The sequence below is a fragment of the Anolis sagrei genome, chromosome 4, assembly GCF_037176765.1.
Source record: "Anolis sagrei isolate rAnoSag1 chromosome 4, rAnoSag1.mat, whole genome shotgun sequence".
Lineage (NCBI taxonomy): Eukaryota > Metazoa > Chordata > Lepidosauria > Squamata > Dactyloidae > Anolis > Anolis sagrei.
This window is the reverse complement of record NC_090024.1, coordinates 120,289,366-120,304,897: the sequence shown is the minus strand read 5'-3', so window position 1 is coordinate 120,304,897 and position 15,532 is coordinate 120,289,366. Positions and strand designations below refer to the sequence as shown.

At 42.8% G+C, this 15,532-nt stretch overlaps 1 protein-coding gene across 5 annotated transcripts in view; it reads left to right on the top strand.

Moving 5' to 3' along the window:
• Positions 1–15,532, top strand: part of PLA2G4A (phospholipase A2 group IVA) — a 205,719-nt gene that overhangs the window by 60,016 nt on the left and 130,171 nt on the right. For 2 of the 5 annotated variants that reach the window (XM_060774519.2, XM_060774518.2), the window contains exons 3-4: positions 5,184–5,265; positions 9,071–9,219. In XM_060774519.2, coding sequence (XP_060630502.2) covers positions 5,184–5,265; positions 9,071–9,219 — 231 coding nt within the window. Of the gene's footprint in view, positions 1–5,025; positions 5,056–5,183; positions 5,266–9,070; positions 9,220–15,532 lie in introns of those variants that run through there. The other 3 variants (XM_060774521.2, XM_060774523.2, XM_060774522.2) reach the window with 3 other exon arrangements.

The window sequence follows — 15,532 nt, the reverse complement described above, 5'->3', positions numbered from 1 at the left end:
GCAACCAGTCAATTATATTACATTTCTAACAGAACAAAGCAAACAAACATACAAAATACCAAATACAAAATTTGTGAGTTTGGTAGTTGATTACATGTCCTTTGACCAGTATCTGGCCACTTGGAGTGCTTCTGGTGTTGCTGCATGAAGGTCCTCCATTGTGCATGTGGCAGGACTCAGGTTGCATTGCAGCAGGTGGTCAGTGGTTTGCTCCTCTCCACACTCACATGTCGAGGATTCCACTTTGTAGCCCCATTTCTGAAGGTTGGCTCTGCATCTCGTGGTGCCAGTGCAGTCTGTTCAGCACCTTCCAAGTCGCCCAGTCCTCTGTGTGCCCAGGGGGGAAGTCTCTCATTTGGTATCAGCCATTGGTTGAGGTTCTGGGTTTGAGCCTGCCACTTTTGGACTCTCGCTTGCTGAGGTGTTCCAGCAAGTGTCTCTGTACATCTTAGAAACCTATTTCTAGATTTAAGTCGTTGACGTGCTGGCTGATACCCAAAAGGGATGAGCTGGAGATGTCTCTGCCTTGGTCCTTTCACTATTGGCTGCTACTTCCCGGCGGATGTCAGGTGGTGCAATACCGGCTAAGCAGTGTAATTTCTCCAGTGGTGTAGGGCGCAGACACCCCGTGATAATGCGGCATGTCTCATTAAGACCCACATCCACTGTTTTAGTGTGGTGAGATGTGTTCCACACTGGGCATGCATGCTCAGCAGAATAGCACAGCGCAAGGGCAGATGTCTTCAATGTATCTGGTTGTGATCCCCAGGTTGTGCCAGTCAGCTTTTGTATGATATTGTTTCTAGCGCCCACTTTTTACTTGATGTTCAGGCAGTGCTTCTTGTAGGTAAGAGCACGGTCCAGAGTGACTCCCAGGTATTTGGGTGCGCTGCAATGCTCCAGTGGGATTCCTTCTCAGGTGAGCTTCAGAGCTCGGGATGCTTCTCTCTTCTTGAGATGAAAGGCACATGTCTGTGTTTTAGATGGGTTGGGGATCAGCTGGTTTTCCCTGTGTTGTCAGTGGTTTTGAAATAACTTCTGCTGGTTCCTTTAGTACCCTTGGATATAGTTGATCTAGCACAGGGACTTGAATTCTTTTAGAGTGACCAGGTATTCCTGGATGACTTGTTTCCCTATTTGGTGTTGGATTTCCCCTAATCCTTCATCCACTCCATGTTTCTGAGTATGAGGACAACTTTCTTTTTGTGAGAAAACTGAGGCAAAGAAGCCATTAAGTCATTCTGCCTTTTCCCTATATACTGTCAGCATTACCCGATCTTCTCCTTGCAGGGGCCCTATTGCCTCCTTGTTCTTTCTTTTTCTACCAACGTAAGCAAAGAAGCCTTTTTTATTGTTGTTAATGTCCCTGGCAAGCCTGAGCTCATTTTGCGCTTTAGCCTTGTGAACCTGATAAAGTGTCATGGGACAACTGTGCAATCGTGCTCTATTCCAGTGAGGCAGCCCCAGAGGATACCAAGGATGTGACAACTATTGTTCCCCATTACACATTTTCCAGGAGCTGCATGGCATGACTGATGTGACTTAAAATGACATTAAATCATAGTGCAGAAGAATTAACAGGAACATATTTCCTGATGTAGATCATCCACCAAGGTAGTCACAATCCTCTCTCTGGATCTCTTCAGACATCAGGGGGGCTGTGCCATTTTCCTGGAAATTGCAGGCACGTGGGGCAACTTGTAGCACCCTGTGTGCCCTCCCTCCTTTCCCCATCAGATGGGGACAACAGGACAAGGCACATTGCTGCCCTGTCCCTGTCATATGTGATAAAGGGAGGCAACACATGTTGCTGTGTTAGCCTTTCCCCCATCAGATGGGAGAAAAGCACAAAAAATGCACCAAAAAAGGCACCAAACCCACATACCTCTTTGTTGTTGCCTAGAAAACATCTTGCAATGCTTCCTCGGCACTTGTAATGTAAATCAGGCAGGGCCTGCCAAGCATCAGGTTGTGGTGCTTGGCAAGCCCAGACCCCACTTTGCTTCAAAGCGGCAAAAAGTCCCAGTGTAATGAAGTAGTCTGTCTTATAACCAGGTCTGTCAGCAAAATGAAATGAATCAAGACAATCTGCTTCATCTAGGAATATCTAGACATAGGAGGCTTCCACGGTTGCAATATTTTGCCAAAAATGAAATGTTGGATACAGTCACATGAATATTAAACAACGTTTATAACATAGTTGGCCATCCACTTTACCAATTAATATATCAGATGAGAAGTGTAATGCAAATCAGCTGTCAAGAGCCATCACACAACGAAATTGTATCATGATATATGTGGGGGTTTTATTCAAAGAATACTGCTACTCCACTTAGGCAGAAAAAACGAAATGCAAAGATACAGAATGGGGGGCAATGCCTGGGTCAAGAGCAGTTCGTGTGAAAAAGATCTTGGAGTCCTTGTGGACAACAAGTTAAACATGAGCCAACAATGTGATGTGGCGGCAAAAAAGCCAATGGGATTTTGGCCTGCATAGTGTCGATCTAGGGAAGTAATGCTACCCTTCTATTCTGCTTTGGTTAGACCACACCTGGAATATTGTGTCCAATTCTGGGCACCACAATTCAAGAGAGATATTGACAAGCTGGAATGTGTCCAGAGGAGGGCGACTAAAATGATCAAGGGTCTGGAGAATAAGCCCTATGAGGAGCGGCTTAAGGAGCTGGGCATGTTTAGCCTGAAGAAGAGAAGGCTGAGAGGAGATATGATAGCCATGTATAAATATGTGAGAGGAAGCCACAGGGAGGAGGGAGCAAGCTTGTTTACTGCTTCCATGGAGATTAGGACAAGGAACAACGGCTTCAAACTACAGGAAAGGAGATTTCATCTGAACATGAGGAAGAACTTCCTGACTGTGAGAGCCGTTCAGCAGTGGAACTCTCTGCCCCAGAGTGTGGTGGAGGCTCCTTCTTTGGAAGCTTTTAAACAGAGGCTGGGTGGCCATCTGTCAGGGATGCTTTGAATGCAATATTCCTGCTTCTTGGCAGGGGGTTGGACTGGATGACCCATGAGGTCTCTTCCAACTCTTTGATTCTATGATTCTACTAACCAGGGCAGATTAACATTAGTTGAAGCAGAGAATGTGGTAAAAAGAAAATGTGGTAGTTTGTGTTATTGTCAAATTAGAATTTACATGTTTGGATGTGAGCCAGTACCTCTCTTGTCAGGTAGAGGCCAAACATTATAATTGGAATCTGAAAGAATATAAAGTTTACTGCCATGAATTAGATTGAAGCTGTCAAAAGTGAACCTGCCCCCAGTGTGGATACTGGGTTACATGTAGCTCTTTTTTCAAACTGTTTTTAAGAACCTTCAGCAATCCAGACCCCACAGGCCACCCTTTTTCTGATTTAAAAAGAAAGGGGTGGGGCAAATGGTTTATCCTGGAACCTGGCAAATGACCACTTTGAATTTTGTATTTTTCCCTTTTTTGTAGTCCAAACACAGCCCTCAGAGAATCCCAAAGACAGATGTTTGACTTTTGTTTTAAACCACTGGCCATACCTAACCAGGATAATTTATTTTGCATACAAGCAGCTACCTTTGAAAAGTACTGAAAAACTTCCATTAAAAAAACTTTATACTCCCCACCCCCACCTCCAAATTCTAAAGGCTATTGAGTAGTTTTAATTGGTGGTACTACCATGGAAAGAAAATACCTTATTTCTGGTCCATTTCCAAACACAATTCATAGCTAGTGCTTACTTTTAAAGTCTGAAATAGCTTAATCACGTTTTCTCACCAGGGCTTTAAATTACACCTGAAATGTAGTTTATGGTGGGGCCTTTTGAATTCTCAGCTAAGAGGTCCTTACCTTCCCAAACTATATTTCCCAGAATTTTGCAGGCAGCAAAAACACAGGGCTGCCCACTTCAAAGACCAGTATTTTTGTGATAATGTGGTAAGAGTCAGATACTCAATGTTTATAGCACATGCACCAAAGTTATTCTACTCCATCACACTATTCCAATAAAAGACTATATGTAAATGTATAAAACTGGAAAAGTTTATCATTCAGGAGCTGGTACGCTTTCTACAGTTTCAGTGTAAAATATGTCCAGAATTCTCTGCAGCATTTTAGGTTTCTACAGTATTTCATAGAATCAAAGAGTTGGAAGAGACCTCATGGGCCATCCAGTCCAACCCCCTGCCAAGAAGCAGGAATATTGCATTCAAATCACCCCTGACAAATGGCCATCCAGCCTCTGCTTAAAAGCCTCCAAAGAAGGAGCCTCCACCACACTCCGGGGCAGAGAGTTCCACTGCTGAACGGCTCTCACAGTCAGGAAGTTCTTCCTAATGTTCAGATGGAATCTCCTCTCTTGTAGTTTGAAGCCATTGTTCCGCGTCCTAGTCTCCAAGGAAACAGAAAACAAGCTCGCTCCCTCCTCCCTGTGGCTTTAATTATGTACTTTATTTATATACCGCTTTTCTCAGCCCTCAGGCGACTCAAAGCGGTTAACAACAGCAAAATTCTATGCAAAACATCATAAAAAGATTATGGGACAGTTAAAACAATAGCATCATCAACAATTAAACATCAATATAACAATCATTAGCATAGATGTGTTAGGGATCTTACTTTCAAAATTGCCTTGCATACCAAGAAAAGCACAACAGAAATCAAATCCTTCTTGACAGATAAGGCAGTATAGAAAGAGAAAATGAAAGGCAAACATGCTGGTAACAAAAGCAAACATGCTGTCTATTTGGCGATGTATATTAAATTGTATATCAAATACAATATTAAGGGTGGTATGGCAAGCACAGAACAAAGCAAAAGCTTCTGTAGAACTTTTGTCTTCTCTAGTCAACAGAAGATTACACTCTTGGTGACTAATGAATTGTTTGAACTGTACCTGTGGTTGAAGGGGAGGAGTGAGAATTCTGTAAGCTAAAATTAAAAGCATAAAAGTGTGTGTATGAGACAGAGGAAAGCATTTGTGTAGGAGTGGTTGCAGATGGTTATGTTCAATGCAGCTGAATTTGAGTTGAAGGAAGCTTATATTCTAATTCGAGATGCTGTGTCTTCCAGTGAGTGGTTCAATTATTTTGGCTGGAGTGTGTGAAAATCTTAGCCGAATTAAGCCAATATTGGTTTCATTTATTTCATTTGCTGTAATTTATTTCCTTCCTAAATCAATTGCTGTTTTGCCATTCAGGTGGAACACCAATATTCTCACAAATTTACTGTGAACGTGAAACAAGCTAAGAATGTCACCAAAGGAGCCTTTGGAGATATGCGTGAGTATGACTTAATCTTTGTGCTCCATTTGTTGGGGGTTCCTTTTGCTGCATGTTGTATTTTTTCATGTGAGAGGGCATAATTTTAATGGAAAATTGACCCTAGCCTTATTTCACCCAGCTTTTAAAATATAGTTGTCCACTGAAGAAATGCAGGTGCTTTCAATAGCATTTTAACTTATTTTTTAATTGACAATTTCCCTTTTTTACTGTGTTTAAGTGCTGTAAAGGTAAATGAGCATGTTCTTTGCTTTCAGCAACTAGAATTAAAATAATAGTACACTGAATGGGACTTACAGTTATGGGATTACAGTCTGCTTGGAAGATACACAGATATGTCATTAGTGCAAAATACACAGTAAAATAGATTGAAACAGTTATTTGGCTTTTCTATAGCATTAGTTGGAAGGCACTGAAATTGTTATGTAGTAGTCTAGTAAATCACTCCATAACTATTTCATTTGCATACCCATTTTAATTCAGCTGTATTAGGACAATGATAAAATAAACAATTTAAATACTTACTGTTTAACTGTAATACTGTAATACTGAGGAATTGTCCAAGTATGCGTTTGTGTGGCTGAGAGAATACCACTGAGAAAGCTATGTTTTCTCCCTCTTAACTTCTCCCCTAAACCCTGCTGAAAAGCAGGGTTTAGGCACAGAATGAAGCAATCTAAATCTCCTCTCATAATATGCTCTTGGCAAAGATTTCAGATAAGTATTTCACCATAAGGAAAATGTCAAGTATTAAATCACTTAAAAGACATGTTAGCTTGCTGAAGGAGCAGCGTGAACTGATTAGTCCTCAGGGTCAAGAGCTGGTTATGCTAAGTTCAGTATTATTCATTAACTGAAATATATTATACACACTAGATCATGAGTAGAATCTGCTCATGTGAAGCTTTCCTTTACAGAAAACACACCCCCAATGTCACAATATTTCACCAAATCAACTAATATGACAACAATGATGGGATAGACAGGGTGCTGATATATATATTAGGTAACAACATTTTTTAGCTGAAATATAGAACCCAATAGTTTAAATAAGCTATACAGTCTAAACTTCAATATTTGCATAAAAGTTAATTTCAGCTATCAAAGATATAGTGTGTGTATGTTAATCTCCCTGCCATGGCCATTATGAGAAAAATTTGTTGTCTGAAGCAAGTGCTTCTCTTGGGAGGAAACCCCCATTTATATCAATTGAAACTTTCACACAAACCCAAATAAATACCAGTTTAATATATTTCTTCTCTAGAAATATATAGTTGCAGCAGGGCTTAATTCATCCTTTTATTATCTTGATTGTTATAAGCCCATTTCCAATTAAAGCGATTTAACTTGCAGTCTACTCTTTCTTTGTTGAAATCAAGTAGTAAGACAGCCATGCATATAATTTAACAATGTTGATGTCATGCGTGTGCCAGTTGTTGGTGTAAATTAAGATCCTGACTATTCCGTGCATAATATTCTCCTTCACACCCAGCTTTGAGGCAGAGATATGTGGCCCTGCTTTACGCAGCTTTTCATCTGAATAGCATTCTCCTTTGGGGGTGATATATGTATCAGTATTGGAAACAGAAAGAATATTTTAAAACATTATTTTAAATAATTTAAAGTATGTGTTCGTCAGTGATATGATGAGGAGAATCTTGGAGTTATGAGAATCATTGCAATTTGGAGCTTATGTTGAAAATTCACAGAAAATATTGTAGTTGACATTTTCTGCACAGGTACACACATATCATTTTCTGTTAGATAGTATTATTTCCTGCAAAAAAAGCTTCATGTTCAAATCCAAAATTTCTAATAGTCTTTGGAAGACTTTGTCAGAAGGAGAGGGTAGTTAGTAAAATTACCTCTCTTTTTTTTCTTTTAAGAACAAAACGAGTGAAAAATCCCCTCCATAATTGACACATATGTGTTGTATCTATGAATATTGTTAGCTAGAAAACTGTTCTCCACAGATTGTGGAATCAGGTGGGAAGCATTTCATCTCTCTGTTAAGAGCTAGTGGGAACTATAATTTACACTACCGTATATTCCAGCGTATAACATGACTGGGCATATAAGACGACCCCCCAACTTTTCCAGTTAAAATATAGAGTTTGGGATATACTCACCGTATAAGACCACCGCTCTTCCAATGCACACTAAATAAAAAAAAATAAAAAATGAGATTTGAATTCAATATGGTAATTTTAATTCAAATGCTTATGACATGCAGGTTCCTATGAGAGGGGCATTGTACCTTACATGGTACATTACGGTTGCTCATTACGGTCTGCTCCCTCCTTGCCTTCCTCGGCAGCGGCAGTGCCGGCAGAGGAGGAGGGAGCCCCGACAGCAGGGTCTTCCACGGCCTTGCTCTCCTCCTCCCTTGGCCCCCGCGCGGCCGCAGGGGCAGTGGTGCGAGGAGGTAGAAAATAATAATAATAATAATAATAATAATAATAATAATACTTTATTTATACCCTGCTCCATCTCCCCCAGGGGGACTTGGTGTGGCCCATTCCCAAAAATACAGTAACACAATATAATACAAAAGCATAACAAAACCAGAAATAAAATACATAAAATGCGAAAACCAATATAATAAATGAACAACAAAAGCAAATCAAACATTAAAACACAGGGGATTAGGCTGGGCAGGGCCGAACTCTATGATATATTTTTTAAAAACTATGGGAGATAGGACAATATAAATTAAAAGCCGCGCATGGGGCGAAAGAAGGAAAGGTGCGCACCTTTTCCCCTTCTCTCTCACCCCGCGCATGCCTTCTTTGGCGGTGGTGGTAAAGGCACGCACGGGGTGAGAGAGGAGGGAAAGGTGCACACCTTTCCCAACCCTCCCTCGCACGCCTTTCCTGCCTCCGAGAAGATGCCGAGAAGGCATCTGTGGGGCGAGGGAGGAGGAGGGAAAGGTGCACGCCTGCGGAGGCCTGCACTGACCTCCGCAGCTGGTGAGTGCACCCGCCCCTTCTGCTTCTGGCAAGGCTTCCAGCCTCTGTCTACAACCTCCAGGAACAGCGTGGCGCAGGCCAGACACTCCGTTGGGCCCCAGCTGGGCCCAGTGAGGAAAGAGGCAGCATGAGGAAGGAGGCCGGAGGGCAGCCTTCCTCATGCTGCCTCCCTCCCTGGGCCCAATTGGGGCCAATGGAGCCCTGGCCCCCGCCACGCTGCTCCTGGAGGCTGTAGACAGAGACTGGAAGCCTCACCAGAAGCAGCAGGGGTGGGCACGCTCACCAGCTGCAGAGGTCAGTGCAGGCCTCTGTGGCTAGCGCTGGCCTGCGCAGCCCTGGAAGTCAGGCAGGCAGGCCGCTCCGAGCAGAGGTTCTCCTCCACTGCCTCGGCTTCATCGGCTCCGATGCCGCTGCCATTCGTCATCTGGTATATCCGGAAGATAAGATGACCCCCAACTTTTCAAAGGATTTTCAAGGTTTAAAAAGTCGTCTAATAGACCGGAATATACGGTACTTTTGTTGGTTTACTTTTATGCAACTATTCTCTCCTATGTTAGGAGAGACTTCTGATAGAGCACACATGGCAAATAAAAGACTCACAGGCTGAATCAAACACGACATTGAATTTATGTGGCCCACAAGACTTTCAATGCCAGAGCAAAATAGTTAATTTATACAGTCTTCCAGGTAGAGTGGACTCATTTAGATGAATGAGATTTGTTAGTGAGTAGCCACCACTTAGATAATTTCACGTTGTTTCATTGGATGTTGTGATTTGCCAGATAAACTACTGGAGAAGTTGTTTTTGAGCCATGCATATTGTTATTTTATTTTAGTTGACACTCCAGACCCCTATGTGGAACTGTTCATCCCAACAGCCCCAGACAGCAGAAAGAGAACAAAACATATCAATAATAATGTGAACCCTGAGTGGAATGAGACCTTTGAGATAATTTTGGATCCCAACCAGGAAAATGTTCTAGAGGTAACATTTTGATTTGGGAACCATATTTAAGGCTGTTTTATTTTGTGTGTGGATGTGTGTGTGTGTTGTTGTTGATGTTATTACAAAGTCTATGCATACAAAGTATACAAAGTTACAAAGTATATGTCCTTTTATTTGCATACATTTTATTGATTATCCCGTCGGATGTATCAAAACATTTAACAAACACATCTAACACATACACATATGGCTTACAACCCACATTACAATCAAAGTTAAAATAAGCAAGTTGTTAACAAGGGGTCAAGATCCTGATCCAGATCAAATATCTGCATCACCCCTGCAATTTACACCAATCGACACCAAATGTGCAGTTCTCAACTGAGTTGCTTTAAATAGAAAAAGTGCCATTAGGTTAGTTATTTTAGCATTCTGGCTGGCCAATAAAAATGTAGTTTTAATATAAGGATCCCAGTGTGTCTTTTGCATACTGTATACCATTATACTGTAATATTATTAGTAATATTACATATAATATAAAATATATAATTATAATATTATATTATTAGTAGTATTATATTGTTTTAGATTATAATATTATCAATATTATATGTATATACAATATATTATATTGCATTGTATCATACTATATTATTAGTAGAGTGCAGGAGACCAGATGAGACTGTCCCCCCAGTCCCCTCTCCTCACTCTAGACCCAGAGTAGCAGTTGGTGCTGGGGGGTGGGGTTCCCAACTGATGACACAGGAGACAAGATGGAACTGTCTTCCTGACCCCTCTCTTCACTATGATCCCTGAGCAGCGGTTGGTGCTGGGGGGAGGGGCTCCCAACTGATCACACAGGAGACAAGGTGGAACTGTCTTCCTGGCCCCTCTCTTCACTATGATCCCTGAGCAGCGGTTGGTGCTGGGGGGAGGAGCTCCCAACTGATGACACAGGAGACAAGGTGGAACTGTCTTCCTGGCCCCTCTCTTCACTCTGGTCCCAGAGCAGCAGTTGGTGCTGGGGGGTGGGGCTCCCAACTGATGACATAGGAGACAAGATGGAACTGTCTTCCTGGCCCCTCTCTTCACTATGATCCCTGAGCAGCGGTTGGTGCTGGGGGGAGGGGCTCCCAACTGATGACACAGGAGACAAGGTGGAACTGTCTTCCTGGCCCCTCCCTTCACTCTTGTCCCAGAGCAGCGGTTGGTGCTGGGGGATGGTGCTCCCAACTGATGACACGAGACAAGATGGAACTGTCTTCCTGGCCCCTCTCTTCACTATAATCCCTGAGCAGCGGTTGGTGCTGGGGGGAGGGGCTCCCAACTGATGACATAGGAGACAAGATGGAACTGTCTTCCTGGCCCCTCTCTTCACTCTGATCCCTGAGCAGCGGTTGGTGCTGGGGGGTGGAGCTCCCGACTGATGAGACAGGAAACAAGATGAAACTATCTTCCTGGCCCCTCTCTTCACTCTGGTCCCAGAGCAGCAGTTGGTGCTGGGGGGGAAGGGTTCCCAACTGATGACACAGGAGACAAGATGGAACTGTCTTCCTGGCCCCTCTCTTCACTATGATTCCTGAGTGAGCGGTTGGTGCTGGGGGGAGGGGCTCCCAACTGATGACACAGGAGACAAGATGGAACTGTCTTCCTGGCCCCTCTCTTAACTCTGATCCCTGAGCAGCGGTTGGTGCTGGGGGGGAGGGGCTCCCAACTGATGACACAGGAGACAAGGTGGAATTGTCTTCCTGGCCCCTCTCTTCACTCTGGTCCCAGAGCAGCAGTTGGTGCTGGGGGGGAAGGGCTCCCAACTGTTGTCACAGGAGACAATATGGAACTTTCTTCCTGGCCCCTCTCTTCACTCTGATCCCTGAGGAGCAGTTGGTGATGACACATGGGGTGAGTGGGTCTTTGTGTAGCAGTGGGGGTGGCCAGCCAGTGGGACCGCTTTGCCCACTGTGCTCGACTACTGGTTATTGGTTGTTGATGAGTTCATGGGGTTTTTTTTAACTTTTTTTCCTTTTTCTTTATGTGATTGAATGTAGTTTTGGTGCTATATTTTAATTTTGTTTTACTGGTCCTGTTCATCATTATCATCATATTTAATTACTTACTAATCACCCTCCATCCGAGAGAATGCTCTAGCGATTTACAAGCTAAATTGTAAAAGATAAAATACATACATACAGAAATTAAAAATTAACAGAGATCGAATGCTCTAGTAAAAAGCTAGGTCTTAAATGCTAGAGTAAAAGGCCCTAAGTCACGCATGGCTCTCAAATAGGGCCCCATGTAAGCTGCCCCGAGTCCCTTCGGGGAGATGGGGGCGAGATATGAAAATAAAGTTATTATTTTATTATTATTTGAGGGGCTAGTAAAGCAGGTAATAGCAGTAACTTCCAATTTCCATACATGGAAGGATTTAGGACCAGAGAGAGTCTCAGACCCCCAGGCATCCTGGAAGTGTCCCACCAACCTCTTGCCTTCTTTAAAGGGGGTGAGTGAAGTGGCTTTTTGTAGGGCGAGGGGGCCAGCCAACCACTTTGCCACTGACCTGATGTCATGACATGACATGCTGGCAGAAACATGTTTTTTTTTATCCCCCAGTCATGGGTAGATTTCACACAATACATTTTGAAGAATGTTTTCTTGTCCAAAGGATCAGTGGGGACAATGCTGCTATTGCTAATTGTCGCTTCTGTTGCAAAAGCTTTTAAATGAGTTGCTTGTTGCTTGTTGTTATATTTTTTATTAAGAAGTGAAATATTGGGGCTAAGCACTGGGCTTTGTGTATGTGTGTGGAGCATCTTTCCCATTTGGCAGGCAGCTTCCTCCTCCTCCTGCTGCTGGAGAAGTTAGAGGGTGGGATCAGCTGGGAGAAAGACGGTCAGAAAATGCTTTAAATGGGATTTTATTTATAAAAAGAAAAAAATCTCTAAAAGACAGGGGAAGACCCAAACATTTTAAAAATTAGTGGGCTAAAAGGGGTTGATATTCCCTCTATGTGTGGTGATATTCACCCTTTTAACCTAAAACTGAGGGGAGGGTGAGCCTAGGAAGCCCTCCCAATAGTCCTAAAATTTTCATTCTTTCGGGCGCAGGACGAAAATCCCATTAGGATAGGCGTCCTGTTCTCAGAAGTGGCAAATAAAAATGAAAACGGGGAGTAATGAATGAAACAAAACTAAATGAATAGCAATTCTATACAAATGTACAAGACTAGTAGCAATCCCAGCCAGTTTACCAACTGTTAGGATTTCTGGGAGTTGAAAGCCAAAACATCTGGTGACCCACAGGTTGAGAACTATTGTTCTAGGCTGTTTGGATATAGAATCAAAAGTCCACAACTCCTAATGTATTTTGTCATTTTAACTAGCCAAGAGGTATGATTTTAACACAGTTTTGGTAGTCTGTCATTTGCCATGGCATTTGATTTTACCCAGTAGTTGTATGCCCTAATCTTTGATAAACCATCAACTGTATATACTCCCAGTTCCGCTCTTACTACGGCAGCTGGGGTCCTTTTGTCCACTCCCAGAAAGCTTTGCAGATGCTGTGATTGAGATTGCTCTAATAATGGTACCTGGTTTAGGCCCCAAACTTCAGCTCCATATAAAAGCATGGAGGTAACCTTAAATAAAGGTAAAGGTTTTCCCCTGACATTAACTCCAGTTGTGTCCGACTCTGAGGATTGGTGCTCATCTCCATTTCTAAGCCAAAGAGCCAGCATTGTTTGTAGACACCTCCAAGGTCATGTGGCTGGCATGAGTGCATGGAGCGCTGTTACCTTCCCGCCAGAGTAACCTTAGCCCCATACTTTAAGAAGTGGGTCTAAAGATCCTGGTTAGCTATTATTTGTTAATTTAAGCAGTAGATTTTTGCATACTTTCACTCTGGCTGAGCTCCTTTGATGGTGTTCAACTCTTTTATTTGCATTTTGTTTAATTTAGATAAGATAAGATATCTTAAATCCAAATCTGGAAAACAAATTAGCTTTGAGCAAACAAAGAAATAAAGCGGACTGTACATATAACACAAGTTAATAATCCCAACAGGCAGCAATCAGCCAGACTTTGAAGCTGCATGGCCATCAAGGTGGCCAATTGCAACATTCACTGTGCTGGTACGGCTGTACCAGGAGCTCCAAATTTAATTGCTTTGTATTAAATGTTTGCTTGCAGACCAAGGTTCCTGGGATTCTGCAGCTAGGTGGCTTCCTTTGGTTGCAGTCATAGGGCAAGTCACCTGTCCATCATCGTTAAGTTTTGGTCCCGCCCCTTGCTCAGGGCAGTTGGGAAGGGAAAGGAGCCATTTTTTAGTTAGTCTCAGAAAAGAAAGCTAATGTACAGGGTTTCCCTGGAAAGTCTTTGGAGACTCTTTGAAGCTTTTGTACAGGGGAAGCTTGCACATGTCCTGTACATTAGCTTTCCTTGCTGATGACCAAAAGACCAAAGAACTCTAAAGACCAAAGAACTCCAGCTGGAGAACATCTAAGCCTTTACTGGTAGGTCTCGGTGTTTTGAGACGCAGTTCGATCCGGTAGCGGAGCCCACATCAGTAAGGGTTAGATTACAGTCAGCCTGGGAGAAGTTAAAAAGGGGACTTTCCTTTAAAGTAAAGAAGAAGTTATTAAAGACAGTTGCCTGTCTTTCGTGGGCAAGTTTAGGAAGCTACCAGTTGCATAAAAGCCTGGAATCATTTGTTTAACTTTCTGATGACAAGAGAAGTTTCTATTTGATTGTTCATTAATAAAAGACTTTGTTATACTTCACAAGCCATCTAAAGATCATTTGTGTTGGAAAACCTCTGAGAACTTCTCTTTGGGCCCCCTGGCTTCCTGCTGGGCAAAGGTTGCACGTCCTGTTCTAAAGGAAATTCTTTATAGGCCCAGTGCACAACAGAACATTCACACTTGCCTCAAGTAGGCAAGAGTTCTTTCTCCAACCCTGGACATTCCGCAGATATATGAACCTCACTTGCCTAGTTTCCAACAGACCTCACAATCTCTGAGGATGCCTGCCATAGACGTGGGCAAAATGTCAGGAGATAATGTCTCTAGAACAGCCTGAAAAACACATAACAACCCAGAAGTTGTTCCATTTGAAAACACAATAAGAAACTATAGTACTGGATAAAATATTCTTACATGATCTTTATTTCTGTTTTTTGACTCCCGTTTATTTATTTCTTGTCAAAAGTATTGCATAAATAAGTATAAAACTGATAGTAGAGGAAGCACAAGTGGCTAAATAATTTTAGACCAAAATGAGCAACAGCGACCACATTGTCTATAGCTTTAAATAGTTCTTTTTGTGACGAAATGAAAATCATGCGTAGTTCACGTTTGATCAGCCCACACACTGCCTTGCCATAAAAAGAAATTATGTCATGCAGATGATCAATAAAGAACAAGTAGTTTACTCTTCGTAATTCAGAACAACATATATACAATTATGTAACCATGTAAATGATCTTTACCAAGAATTAACAACGGGAACAAAAACTGAGAATGGAGGGGGGGACTTCCTCGGGGGGGGGGGTTCCGCGGGCGGGGGACACACTATAGAGGTGGTGACAGGTAGGGGGAGATACGGGAAAGGGAGAACAAAACATCTAATTCGGCTAAAAATTATGACAATAGATTGGCAGCTTCTAAATATACTAATAATCGGAAACAACATCAAATTCGATCCAAAACTTACAATAGAACATTGGCAATCCCAAAGATCAATCATGATGTAACTCAACAACCAATTCAACCCAAAATTGACAAGAAAACATGGGCAGTTCCAAATCATTCTCCTGACAAGATACAGCTGAGGTGCCAGGATGGTGGTCCCTCGGGGTTGAAGGTGGTGCTGCTTAATGCCAGGTCAGTGAATGGGAAAACATCTACCATTCGGGATCTAATCCTTGAAGAACAGGCTGACTTGGCTTGTATAACAGGGACCTGGCTGGATGAGGAGGGTGGGGTAAACCTCTCCCAACTCTGTCCGACAGGCGACTCTGTGCAGCACCAACCAAGATCCGGAGGGCGGGGAGGAGGAGTTGCGGTGGTCTATAAGGACATTATCCCCCTGATCAGGTGCCCCATCCCTCAATCATCTTCCTTTGAGTGTGTCGGCATCAGGATAGGAGACCGGGACAGGATAGGGATTCTGTTAGTGTTCCGACCACCCCGCTGCACTACAGTCTCCCTATCTGAGCTAGCAGGAGTGATCTCGGACATAGAATCATAGAATCAAAGAGTTGGAAGAGACCTCATGGGCCATCTAGTCCAACCCCCTGCCAAGAAGCAGGAATATTGCATTCAAATCACCCCTGACAGATGGCCATCCAGCCTCCGTTTAAA